At 40.8% G+C, this 14,587-nt stretch overlaps 1 protein-coding gene across 3 annotated transcripts in view; it reads left to right on the top strand.

Annotated features, from left to right (window-relative positions):
* Positions 1 to 5,508, top strand: part of LOC139763928 (transmembrane protein 62-like) — a 76,292-nt gene extending 70,784 nt beyond the window's left edge. For all 3 annotated transcript variants that reach the window (XM_071690388.1, XM_071690386.1, XM_071690387.1), the window contains one exon: positions 5,099 to 5,508. In XM_071690388.1, the coding sequence (XP_071546489.1) occupies positions 5,099 to 5,273 (175 nt within the window). In that variant the 3' untranslated portion in view covers positions 5,274 to 5,508. The remainder of the gene's footprint in view (positions 1 to 5,098) is intronic.
* The last annotated feature ends 9,079 nt before the right edge of the window (positions 5,509 to 14,587 follow it).

The raw sequence follows: 14,587 nt of genomic DNA, 5'->3' as shown, positions 1-14,587 counted from the left end.
ATGTCTCCATGGTTGTTTAATTTGTTTATGGATGGGGTTGTTAGGGAGGTGAGTGCAAGAGTTTTGGAAAGAGGGGCAAGTATGAAGTCTGTTGGGGATGAGAGAGTTTGGGAAGTGAGTCAGTTGTTGTTCGCTGATGATACAGCGCTGGTGGCTGATTCATGTGAGAAACTGCAGAAGCTGGTGACTGAGTTTGGTAAAGTGTGTGAAAGAAGAAAGTTAAGAGTAAATGTGAATAAGAGCAAGGTTATTAGGTACAGTAGGGTTGAGGGTCAAGTCAATTGGGAGGTGAGTTTGAATGGAGAAAAACTGGAGGAAGTGAAGTGTTTTAGATATCTGGGAGTGGATCTGGCAGCGGATGGAACCATGGAAGTGGAAGTGGATCATAGGGTGGGGGAGGGGGCGAAAATTCTGGGAGCCTTGAAGAATGTGTGGAAGTCGAGAACATTATCTCGGAAAGCAAAAATGGGTATGTTTGAAGGAATAGTGGTTCCAACAATGTTGTATGGTTGCGAGGCGTGGGCTATGGATAGAGTGGTGCGCAGGAGGATGGATGTGCTGGAAATGAGATGTTTGAGGACAATGTGTGGTGTGAGGTGGTTTGATCGAGTAAGTAATGTAAGGGTAAGAGAGATGTGTGGAATTAAAAAGAGCGTGGTTGAGAGAGCAGAAGAGGGTGTTTTGAAATGGTTTGGGCACATGGAGAGAATGAGTGAGGAAAGATTGACCAAGAGGATATATGTGTCGGAGGTGGAGGGAATGAGGAGACCAAATTGGAGGTGGAAAGATGGAGTGAAAAAGATTTTGTGTGATCGGGGCCTGAACATGCAGGAGGGTGAAAGGAGGGCAAGGAATAGAGTGAATTGGAGCGATGTGGTATACCGGGGTTGACGTGCTGTCAGTGGATTTGAATCAGGGCATGTGAAGCGTCTGGGGTAAACCATGGAAAGCTGTGTAGGTATGTATATTTGCATGTGTGGACGTATGTATATACATGTGTATGGGGGTGGGTTGGGCCATTTCTTTCGTCTGTTTCCTTGCACTACCTCGCAAACGCGGGAGACAGCGACAAAGCAAAAAAAAAAATATATATATATATATATATATGTTGTACGGTTGCGAGGCGTGGGCTATGGATAGAGTAGTGCGCAGGAGGGTCGATGTGCTGGAAATGAGATGTTTGAGGACAATATGTGGTGTGAGGTGGTTTGATCAAGTAAGTAATGTAAGGGTAAGAGAGATGTGTGGAAATAAAAAGAGCATGGTTGAGAGAGCAGAAGAGGGTGTTTTGAAATGGTTTGGGCACATGGAGAGAATGAGTGAGGAAAGATTGACCAAGAGGATATATGTGTCAGAGGTGGAGGGAACGAGGAGAAGTGGGAGACCAAATTGGAGGTGGAAAGATGGAGTGAAAAAGATTTTGAGTGATCGGGGCCTGAACATGCAGGAGGGTGAAAGGCGGGCAAGGAATAGAGTGAATTGGATCGATGTGGTATACCGGGGTCGATGTGCTGTCAGTGGATTGAATCAGGGCACGTGAAGCGTCTGGGTAAACCGTGGGGCCTGGATGTGGAAAGGGAGCTGTGGTTTCAGGCATTATTACATGACAGCTAGAGACTGAGTGTGAACGAATGGGGCTTTTGTTGTCTTTTCCTAGTGCTACCTCGCACACATGAGGGGGAAGGGGGATGTTATTCCATGTGTAACGAGGTGGCGATGGGAATGAATAAAGGCAGACAGTGTGAATTGTGTGCATGTGTAAATATGTATATGTCTGTGTGTGTATATATATGTGTACATTGAGATGTATGGGTATGTATATTTGCATGTGGGGACGTGTATGTATATACATGTGTATGGGGGTGGGTTGGGCCATTTCTTTTGTCTGTTTCCTTGCGCTACCTCGCAAACGCGAGAGACAGCAACAAAGCAAAATAAATAAATATATATATATATATATATATAGGGTGTTTTGGTCGAGGTGGTGTGCAAAGTGAGAGGGTTAGGGAAAATGATTTGGTAAACAGAGAAGAGGTAGTAAAAGCTTTGCGGAAGATGAAAGCCGGCAAGGCAGCAGGTTTGGATGGTATTGCAGTGGAATTTATTAAGAAAGGGGGTGACTGTATTGTTGACTGGTTGGTAAGGTTATTTAATGTATGTATGACTCATGGTGAGGTGCCTGAGGATTGGCGGAATGCGTGCGTAGTGCCATTGTACAAAGGCAAAGGGGATAAGAGTGAGTGCTCAAATTACAGAGGTATAAGTTTGTTGAGTATTCCTGGTAAATTATATGGGAGGGTATTGATTGAGAGGGTGAAGGCATGTACAGAGCATCAGATTGGGGAAGAGCAGTGCGGTTTCAGAAGTGGTAGAGGATGTGTGGACCAGGTGTTTGCTTTGAAGAATGTATGTGAGAAATACTTAGAAAAGCAAATGGATTTGTATGTAGCATTTATGGATCTGGAGAAGGCATATGATAGAGTTGATAGAGATGCTCTGTGGAAGGTATTAAGAATATATGGTGTGGGAGGCAAGTTGTTAGAAGCAGTGAAAAGTTTTTATCGAGGATGTAAGGCATGTGTACGTGTAGGAAGAGAGGAAAGTGATTGGTTCTCAGTGAATGTAGGTTTGCGGCAGGGGTGTGTGATGTCTCCATGGTTGTTTAATTTGTTTATGGATGGGGTTGTAAGGGAGGTAAATGCAAGAGTCCTGGAAAGAGGGGCAAGTATGAAGTCTGTTGGGGATGAGAGAGCTTGGGAAGTGAGTCAGTTGTTGTTCGCTGATGATACAGCGCTGGTGGCTGATTCATGTGAGAAACTGCAGAAGCTGGTGACTGAGTTTGGTAAAGTGTGTGGAAGAAGAAAGTTGAGAGTAAATGTGAATAAGAGCAAGGTTATTAGGTACAGTAGGGGTGAGGGTCAAGTCAATTGGGAGGTGAGTTTGAATGGAGAAAAACTGGAGGAAGTGAAGTGTTTTAGATATCTGGGAGTGGATCTGTCAGTGGATGGAACCATGGAAGCGGAAGTGGATCATAGGGTGGGGGAGGGGGCGAAAATTTTGGGAGCCTTGAAAAATGTGTGGAAGTCGAGAACATTATCTCGGAAAGCAAAAATGGGTATGTTTGAGGGAATAGTGGTTCCAACAATGTTGTATGGTTGCGAGGCGTGGGCTATGGATAGAGATGTGCGCAGGAGGATGGATGTGCTGGAAATGAGATGTTTGAGGACAATGTGTGGTGTGAGGTGGTTTGATCGAGTAAGTAACGTAAGGGTAAGAGAGATGTGTGGAAATAAAAAGAGCGTGGTTGAGAGAGCAGAAGAGGGTGTTTTGAAATGGTTTGGGCACATGGAGAGAATGAGTGAGGAGAGATTGACCAAGAGGATATATGTGTCGGAGGTGGAGGGAACGAGGAGAAGAGGGAGACCAAATTGGAGGTGGAAAGATGGAGTGAAAAGGATTTTGTGTGATCGGGGCCTGAACATGCAGGAGGGTGAAAGGAGGGCAAGAAATAGAGTGAATTGGAGTCATGTGGTATACAGGGGTTGACGTGCTGTCAGTGGATTGAAGCAAGGCATGTGAAGCGTCTGGGGTAAACCATGGAAGGCTGTGTAGGTATGTATATTTGCGTGTGTGGACGTGTGTATGTACATGTGTATGGGGGGGGGGTTGGGCCATTTCTTTCGTCTGTTTCCTTGCGCTACCTCGCAAACGCGGGAGACAGCGAGAAAGTATAAAAAAAAAAAAAAAAAAAAAATATATATATATATATATATATATATATATATTTTTTTTTTTTTTTTTTTTTTTTTTTATACTTTGTCGCTGTCTCCCGCGTTTGCGAGGTAGCACAAGGAAACAGACGAAAGAAATGGCCCAAACCCCCCCCCCCCCATACACATGTACATACACACGTACAAAGGCAAAGGGGATAAGAGTGAGTGCTCAAATTACAGAGGTATAAGTTTGTTGAGTATTCCTGGTAAATTATATGGGAGGGTATTGATTGAGAGGGTGAAGGCATGTACAGAGCATCAGATTGGGGAAGAGCAGTGCGGTTTCAGAAGTGGTAGAGGATGTGTGGACCAGGTGTTTGCTTTGAAGAATGTATGTGAGAAATACTTAGAAAAGCAAATGGATATATATATATATATATATATATATATATATATATATATATATATATATATATATATATATATATATATATCCCTGGGGATAGGAGATTAAGAATACTTCCCACGTATTCCCTGCGTGTCGTAGAAGGCGACTAAAAGGGAAGGGAGCGGGGGGCTGGAAATCCTCCCCTCATTTTTTTTTTTTTTTTCCCCAAAAAGGAGGAACAGAGGGGGGCCAGGTGAGGATATTCCACAAAGGCCCAGTCCTATGTTCTTATCGCTACCTCGCTATCGCGGGAAATGGCGAATAGTTTAAAAGAAAAGAAAAAATATATATATTTATTTTATTTATTTATTTTGCTTTGTCACTGTCTCCCGCGTTAGCGAGGTAGCACAAGGAAACATATACATACATAAACATATATACACATGTACATATTCATACTTGCTTCTGTTTGAAACACATTAACCATTTCCTGCATTAGCAAGATAGCGTCAAGAGCAGATGACTGAGCCTTAGAGGGAAAATCCCTGCTAGGCCCCATTCTCTGCCTGTTCTTTTGTAAAATATAACAGGAGGGAAGGATTTCCAGCCCCTACTCCCACCCCTTTTAGTCACCTTCTGCAACATGCCAGGGCTACGTGGGCAGTATTCTTTCTTCTCTATTCCCAGGGATTAATATGTATATAGTGTTAATGTGATGGTCTTCATTAGGGCCTAAGTTGCACATGCTGTCTTAGCTAACATAAAAAAGAAAAAAGATATGAATGTGGAGGGCTCACTTTAAAGAAACCTCTGGTTTTTAGGAAACTAAAATGTAGAAACTGCTTCCATCTTGAGTGTCTTGTGATTCCTGATATGCAATGTCTATTATTTTTTTTTTAATTTCCTCATTTTGTAGTTCATTTTCACAAAATTACATGAATGTGTCATATAAGGAAATCCACACACTAAAACTGAATTATTCTTTTCATTTTTCCAGCACTGACTCAACCAGACACCGATGTGGGCGCTGGCTAACAAGTTGCATGATGATCACTGTTGGATTTCAGATTCCATGTATTCTTGCTTGGTTAGTGCTTGATAGTATCCTTCTTAATGGACCACTTAGGCTCATTTTGACTGTTATTACCTTGTCACTGTGGAAAAGAATATAAGTACTGGTACATCTTTTGTGTTATATTGCATAACCAGGTGACATCTCATTTAGGAGATTACTACTGCTACCATTGAATTCAATAGCTGAGGTGTCATATGATGTGTTTGTCAGTTTTTTCATTTCGTCATAATCTCTTGTACTCTATGAGTGGAATAGATACATGCATGTTGAAACTGTTCTGAATTCCTGTTCATTTTTGTGAACCAAAGATAATGAAGAATGTGTAACATCTAGTCATATCCTGTGTTAATTTATGTTTTCCTACATTTTTCTCTCAAAAAGCAAGCATTTTTTTTTTTTTTACTATTATGTTCCTGTAGTTGATAGTAATTGATTTCATGGTGTATAGTGGAAGTTTTAAAGGACTTTTAAGTTTATATTGGACTGTATTCATGGATAAGTGCATACAGCTGAGGCAATTCAGAGAAAGGCATATCCATTTGCATAAGAGGAAGGTGGTGGTGTTTCTTTTTTTCATTGCTACATGATTGATACAAATAAGTGAAGATAGGAGCATCTCTCTGTGGATTGAACCAGGGGCATGTGAAGCGTCTGGGGTAAACCATGGAAAGTTTTCTGGGGCCTGGATGTGGAAAGGGAACTGTAGTTTCGGTGCATTACACATGACGGCTAGAGTCTGAGTGTGGACGAATGTGGCCTTTGTTGTCCTTTCCAAATGCTACCTTGCGCACATGTGGGGGGAGGGGGGGAGTGATTTCATGTATGGTGGGGTGGCAGCAGGAATGGATAAAGGCAGCATGTATGAATATGTGGATGTGTATGTATGTATATGTATATTACGTTGAAATGTATAGGTATGTATATGTGCGTGTGTGGGCATTTATGTTTATACATGTGTATGTGGATGGGTTGGGCCATTCTTTCATCTGTTTCCTTGCGCTACCTCACTAAAGCGGGAGACAGTGACAAAAAATAAGTATTATGAATAGGAGCATCTCTAATATGGTTTACTTTTTAGTTCTCTCTCTGCCTTTCAAAAATTATATAGGCAGAGCATTGGATCATCTGAAAGAGAACTCGGCTTTGGGACTAATGAAATTCCATCCATCTGCTTTAAGAGGACAGAAATGTCAAAGTAAACTGAAGTTATTTATTAGGCAAAGGTTAGTTTTAAGTGAATATATAACACCAATGCACAGAGGAGAATCTCAGCTAACACTGAAGCAGGAGAGGCCAGTTACCTTGACATGACATGGAGTAAGTCTTGGAATGGAATATAAAAGGACTCATCATGGAACGTCACAACAACTACATAAATGAAGGCCAACATGGATTTATGCCAAGGAAAAGTACACAAAACCTATAATTAGCACTCTATAAAATCATTGAACCTTTATTGCAAGAATGAAGAATGGACACTTTCTTGATTATGCCAAGTTTTTTGATGAAGTAAACCACAGGATTTTTCCTCCCTGACCCAGACCCCCTTCATAGCCAACCTATCATCAAACACACCTTAAGTCCTTCAGAGCACTCACTCAGTCTCCTCTTCACCACATTACTGCCAGTCACCATTTTCCCATTTTTCCCCTTCACTGATGTTTCCATTTGGTCTTATGTTTTACTTTCAGAGTTAACCTCCTTCACAAACATTCTCTCATTCTATCTTAAGTTTCCAGGTACTCACTCACCCAAGTCTCTTTCTTCCTCAGCTGCTGCACCTTTCTCTTGACCTCCTGCTTCTTTCTCTTGTAAATCTCCCATTCATTTGCACTCCTTCCCAGTAAGTACCACCCATACACCTCTTTTTTTCACTAGCAAGTAAAACTTTGTCATCTCATTCCAACCAGCCTACCTCCCACCCTTCACTTGACATACACTTCTCTCACACCTGCATCTTTCCTTAAACACCTACCATTCCTCACCCACTTCCCTAGCTTTGTTTACTCTCACCTTTTGCCAATCTTAAGTCTCTCCTTATATCTATTCACACGAGCCTCTTTACCAAACTCACTTTCACCACCCTTTTCACACCCACATCATTTCCTCTTTTCCAAAAGCTTCTCCAAATCTTCCCCCTCACCTCCTCTAGGTAATGATTAGACATTCCACTAATTGCCACTTTCATCACATTCACATCCAACAGTATCTCCTTTGAATGCCCATCATCTAGTAAATACTGCAATAATGCACCCTTGAAGTCTTTCCCACTACACTTACGTATGTCCCGCTTTTTAAACCAGATAAAATACTGCAATAATGCTCCCTTGAAGTCTTTCCCACTACACTTATGCATGTCCCTCTTTTTAAACCAGATAAGTAAGTGTGGACTCCATTGGTGTAGCAGTTAGCATTCCTGACTGTGACGCATTCACAGGCTGCCCAGGGTCGAGTGCATAAGTTCACATCCTGGTTGTATCAGTCAGTCCACAGTCAACCCAGCTGTTCATCCGCCCTTATGGGTTGGTCAACAAAATGGGTACCTGGCACAGACTAGGGTATTTATTATATATTATACTTAATTGCCGTTTCCCATTTCAGCGAGGTAGCACCAGGAAACAGACGAAGAATGGCCCATCTACTTCTTTTCTTTTCTTTCGTACTATTCGCCATTTCCTGCATTAGCGAGGTAGCATTAAGAACAGAGGACTGGGCCTTTGAGGGAATATCCTCACCTGGCCCCCTTCTGTTCCTTCTTTTGGAAAATTGAAAAAATGAGAGGGGAGGATTTCCAGCCACTCGCTCCCTCCCCTTTTAGTCGCCTTCTACGACACGCAGGGAATACATGGGAAGTATTCTTTCTCCCCTATCCTATTTATACACATATATATATTTATTAGTTTTTATTCATTTATTTTGCTTTGTCACTGTCTCCCGCATTAGCGAGGTAGCGCAAGGAAACAGACAAAAGAATGGCCCAACCCACCCACATACACATGTATATACATACACGTCCACACGCGCAAATATACATACCTATACATCTCAATGTACACATATATATACACACACAGACATATACATATATACACATGTACATTTATGGGCATTTATATACATAAATGCCCATACATGCACATATACATATCAACATATGCATTCACAGAGATATACATATATACACATGTACATATACTTGCATGCCTTCATCCATTCCTGTCACTACTCTGCCACACAGGAAATAGCATTGCTACCCCCCACTTCAGCAAGGTAGTGCCAGGAAAACAGACAAAAAACACGATATTCGTTCAAACTCAGTTCTCTAGCTGTCATATGTAATGCACTGAAACCACAGCTCCCTTTCCACATCAAGGCCCACAGACATTTCCATGGTTTACCTGACACTTCACATGCCCTGGTTCAGTCCATTGACAGCACGCGTCGACCCTGGTATACCACATTGCTCCATTTCACTCTCTTCCTTGCACGCCTTTCACCCTTCTGTATATTCAGGCCCCATTTGCTCAAAATCTTTTTCACTCCATTCTTCCACCTCCAATCTGGTCTCCCACTTCTTCTTGTTCCCTCCACCTCTGACACATATATCCTCTTTGTCAGTCTTTCCTCACTCATTCTCTCCATATGTCCAAATTGTTTCAACACACCCTCATCTGCTCTTTCAACCACTCTTTTTATTTCCACACTTCTCTCTTACCCTTTCATTACTTACTCGATCAAACCACCTCACACCACATATTGTCCTCAAACATTAAGTATAAACACTGCATGCTAACCCTGCTGCTTTGGCAGCAGAATCTCATCATGAGTACTTGTAAGTGGGTAGGTATTCCCCCTTCCTCTCCCCACTTTTGTCATGTAGATCCTCTTAGTCTTTCATCGCTAATTCTCTCCATATGACCAGACCACTTCAGTACAGCACAATCAGCTTTCTCAATTAAACTGCACCTATGACCACACCTCTCTCTTATATTGTCATTCCTACCACAATGAACTAGGCTCATGTAACACATTGTCCTCAGGCATTTCATTTTCTAAGTGTTCACTCTTCTTCCATTCTTTTGTATTTGAGGCCCAACACATCCGTGCAACACTTTCAGAATTACTGTACCTTTAAAGATACCCATCTTTGCTCTAATGATGACCTTTCCTTGCACAAACTCTTCAGAGCACATAAGACCTTAGCTCCCCCTCTCCTATCCTAGGACTCACTTCAGCTCCCATGGCTCCATCCACTGCCATGTCCACTCACAGAACCTGAATCACTCCAATTCCTTTAGATAATCCCAATTCAAACTTACGCTTAGACTATCCCCCTGATACATTTCATTACCTTACTTTTGTTCACATTCACTCTCAGATTTCTTCTTTTAGATATTTTTCTTAATTTTGTCATCAACTAGAGTTTCTGAAGTCATCCACTAGAGCTGTCATCGCAAATGGCAATTGATTCACCTCTCATGTCCCACCACCTCTAGTGTTCAACAGACCAGTCCCTTGCTCTAAAGCCTTTGCTTTCATCTTCCTCACCACCTCATCTTTTTATTCATTTTACTATTTTCCAATTCACCCCTAAGCAGGATAAATAATGAAGCCTACCAGCAAAATAGACTGCAAAGACCCATTGCTTCTCATTGCCTCCTCTGCCACCCTTACACACACTTTTTTTTTTCTTATTATTATTGTTACTATTATAGCTGCTTTATATATTTTTTTTTCTTTTTTTTTTGCTTTGTCGCTGTCTCCTGAGTTTGCGAGGTAACGCAAGGAAACAGACGAAAGAAATGGCTCAACCCACCCCCATACACATGTATATACATACACGTCCACACACGCAAATATACATACCTACACAGCTTTCCATGGTTTACCCCAGACACTTCACATGCCCTGATTCAATCCACTGACAGCACGTCAACCCCGGTATACCACATCGATCCAATTCACTCTATTCCTTGCCCTCCTTTCACCCTCCTGCATGTTCAGGCCCCGATCACACAAAATCTTTTTCACTCCATCTTTCCACCTCCAATTTGGTCTCCCACTTCTCCTCGTTCCCTCCACCTCCGACACATATATCCTCTTGGTCAATCTTTCCTCACTCATTCTCTCCATGTGCCCAAACCATTTCAAAACACCCTCTTCTGCTCTCTCAACCACGCTCTTTTTATTTCCACACATCTCTCTTACCCTTACATTACTTACTCGATCAAACCACCTCACACCACACATTGTCCTCAAACATCTCATTTCCAGCACATCCACCCTCCTGTGCACAACTCTATCCATAGCCCACGCCTCTTAACCATACAACATTGTTGGAACCACTATTCCTTCAAACATACCCATTTTTGCTTTCCGAGATAATGTTCTTGACTTCCACACATTCTTCAAGGCTCCCAGGATTTTTGCCCCCTCCCCCACCCTATGATCCACTTCCGCTTCCATGGTTCCATCCGCTGCCAGATCCACTCCCAGATATCTAAAACACTTTACTTCCTCCAGTTTTTCTCCATTCAAACTTACCTCCCAATTGCCTTGACCCTCAACCCTACTGTACCTAATAACCTTGCTCTTATTCACATTTACTCTTACCTTTCTTCTTGCACACACTTTACCAAACTCAGTCACCAGCTTCTGCAGTTTCTCACATGAATCAGCCACCAGCGAACAGCGAACAACAACTGACTCACTTCCCAAGCTCTCTCATCCCCAACAGACTTCATACTTGCCCCTCTTCCCAAAACTCTTGCATTCACCTCCCTAACAACCCCATCCATAAACAAATTAAACAACCATGGAGACATCACACACCCCTGCCGCAAACCTTCATTCAGTGAGAACCAATCACTTTCCTCTCTTCCTACACATACACATGCCTTACATCCTCGATAAAAACTTTTCACTGCTTCTAACAACTTGCCTCCCACACCATATATTCTTAATACCTTCCACAGAGCATCTCTATCAACTCTATCATATGCCTTCTCCAGATCCATAAATGCTACATACAAATCCATTTGCTTTTCTAAGTATTTCTCACATACATTCTTCAAAGCAAACACCTGATCCACACATCCTCTACCACTTCTGAAACCACACTGCTCTTCCCCAATCTGATGCTCTGTACATGCCTTCACCCTCTCAATCAATACCCTCCCATATAATTTACCAGGAATACTCAACAAACTTATACCTCTGTAATTTGAGCACTCACTCTTATCCCCTTTGCACAATGGCACTATGCACGCATTCCGCCAATCCTCAGGCACCTCACCATGAGTCATACATACATTAAATAGCCTTACCAACCAGTCAACAATACAGTCACCCCCTTTTTTAATAAATTCCACTGCAATACCATCCAAACCTGCTGCCTTGCCGGCTTTCATCTTCCGCAAAGCTTTTACTACCTCTTCTCTGTTTACCAAATCATTTTCCCTAACCCTCTCACTTTGCACACCACCTCGACCAAAACACCCTATATCTGCCACTCTATCATCAAACACATTCAACAAACCTTCAAAATACTCACTCCATATCCTTCTCACATCACCACTACTTGTTATCACCTCCCCATTCATGCCCTTCACTGAAGTTCCCATTTACTCCCTTGTCTTACGCGCTTTATTTACCTCCTTCCAGAACATCTTTTTATATATATAGCACAGTAAAATAACAGTGCACAGTAATCATGGAAGTGACTTATTGACAGTATATGAATAATACAGGGGACTAAAATTGCAACCCTGCAATGCGTATTCATTCTAGAAATAGATGTCTGCAGGAAAATGTTGTCTGCTTAATGTTACATTTTCAGGAAATTTATAGATTACATTGTGGGGAACTACATTGTGGGGAATGCCTGTAACTTAACATCATCTGGAACAGTTAAGGGGTATTGTGAGGAATTGAAAGGGTATCATTACGATAAAGGTTTGCAATAGTATTATTGGTTTTTCAAAATTTTATCTTGATGGCCATATTCTCTTGTGTAAAAATAAGAAATCATGACTGTTTTTTATTATCCTCAATACATTTTCCTTTCCTATCATCTTAGTAAATCTTTATAAATAGTTCTTTCAAGGTTCTAATGTGAATACAGCTGCTGTGAATCAGATATATTCTTTGGGACATAAATGTTCTGCCTTCCACTTACATTTTCTCACTGAGAAAAGGGATACCTTCTATAGAAGGTCTTACCACCTATGTCCAATGAAGTCTGAGTTGCCATGTGACCTTTAATCCTTTACAGTCAAGTGACAGGGTGAAAATATAGATTAAAAGTTCATAATTTGACAGTTTTTATGGAGTGTTAAATTGCATTTGTATTAGTTGTACATAATGAGTGTACAGACATAAATGAGATGAGACTTTCATTTTAATGTTAATAACAGAAGTGGATTTCTTCAAAATCATTGAAGATGTATACAGCAACAAGGGTTACAATTTATATACATTCCACATTTGTGATGGGAAGAGGTATTTATTGCATTCATCAAAATATGTAATTGCCAAAAATCCATCCTTTTTTTTTTTTTTTTTTTTTTTTTTTTTTTTTTTTTTTTTATACAACAGACCATTTCTTAATCTAGAAAGATCTTGCACTTTTTGAGACATGCTTATACGAAAAAGTACTAACAGTGCTGAAGATCAGTACTCAGAGATAGTTTTGAGAGGTGATCATCACTTAATACAAAGTCTTAACACAGTCACAGTTCTTTTGATGTGAAAGAGATAACAGGCTGTATAGTAGTTAAATGAGAACAAATAGTTTTGGTTGAATAGCATGAATATTAGTTTTTGCATTGTGATGTTAGTAGCATTTGAAATATATTTCAGGTATTTTAGAAAGATCAGTGATTAATATGAGAGAAATTTATGTAGCATTCTGAGATTGTGTATACCCCTGTAATTGCTTGTAGACTGATGCCTATTATTATTCTATTGTAGGAAAGGCGCTGCAGTTCATGCAGTTTTATATGTACAGTATTATGTAGAAGTAAAGGATATTTACTCCATCTGTAGAATAAATGTTATAGTTAAAATGTTTTAGAATGTTTAAAATGCATATTTAGATGTCATGGGCATTACTGAATATTCTAACCCTTTCATTGCCCTGTGCCACTGTCATGATGTTATTTTGTATGATGTGCCATACCACCAATGTAAGTCTAAACCTTGCATGCCCTCAGTTAAATTCTCCGTTGATGAGTGATTTCACATCTCATCTATAGATGTCACTAAGGACTTAACTACATAGATGGAAAGAATATTACACATCATAGACAACCCAAAACTGCATAAGAAAATATAAAATTGTATCATCATTTTAGAAAGCCTTATGTACGGAGTACCTATTGAAAAAATTTAAAGAATGAATCCCACATTGATTATATTTTGATGAAAAATAAGGTTATTTTGTCTTTTCATATAAATAATGTTCTGCGTGTGTGTGTGTGTGTGTGTGTGTGTGTGTGTGCACATGTGAATAATAAGTAAATGTTTAAATAAAGCATGTAAGATATAAAAAATATATAAATGATACATTGAGGATATGTGAAATCGTCTCTTGTAAAAAAAGTATGTAATCTGTTTACATGTATGTTGAATAAAATCACACAAAGTAAAAACTCTTATCATAGATTAAAGAGGATCCATGCCACCTGTGTATGCTCTTCGTCAGTCCTACACCTTCCCACGCTAACACGGAAGAAAGTAAGGCACCTCTGTGGTGTAATGGTTAGCATTCCAGACGTGATGCATTCATGGGCTGCTCAGGGTCGAGCACATAGTTTCAAATCCTGGTTGTAGCAGTCAGTCCAAAATCAACCCAATTGTTCATCCACCCCAAAGGATTGCTATAAAATGAGAACCTAGCTCAGGCATGTATAGTCATACATGCTCGCTATTTCCCACAAGAGTAGGGTAGCATCAAGAACAGATGACAGAGCCTTATAGGGAAAATTCCTCACATGGCTCTTTGCTCTGTTCCTTCTTTTGGAAAGTAAAACAGGAAGGGAGGATTTCCAGCCACTCGGTCCTGCCCCTCTTAGTCACCTGTATGTATGTATGTAGGTATTTATATTTTTATTTATCTATTTTGCTGTGTCGCTGTCTCCCGCTTTAGCGAGGTAGCACAAGGAAACAGATGAAAGAAATGGCCCAACCCACCCCAATACACATGTATATAAATACGTCCACACACGCAAATATGCATACCTACACAGCTTTCCATGGTTTACCCCAGACGCTTCACATGCCCTGATTCAATCCACTGACAGCACGTCAACCCCGGTATACCACATCGATCCAATTCACTCTATTCCTCGCCCTCCTTTCACCCTCCTGCATGTTCAGGCCCCGATCACACAAAATCTTTTTCACTCCATC

The sequence above is a fragment of the Panulirus ornatus genome, chromosome 48 (assembly GCF_036320965.1).
Source record: "Panulirus ornatus isolate Po-2019 chromosome 48, ASM3632096v1, whole genome shotgun sequence".
Taxonomy (NCBI): Eukaryota; Metazoa; Arthropoda; class Malacostraca; order Decapoda; family Palinuridae; genus Panulirus; species Panulirus ornatus.
This window is presented reverse-complemented; position numbering and strand designations above follow the sequence as displayed.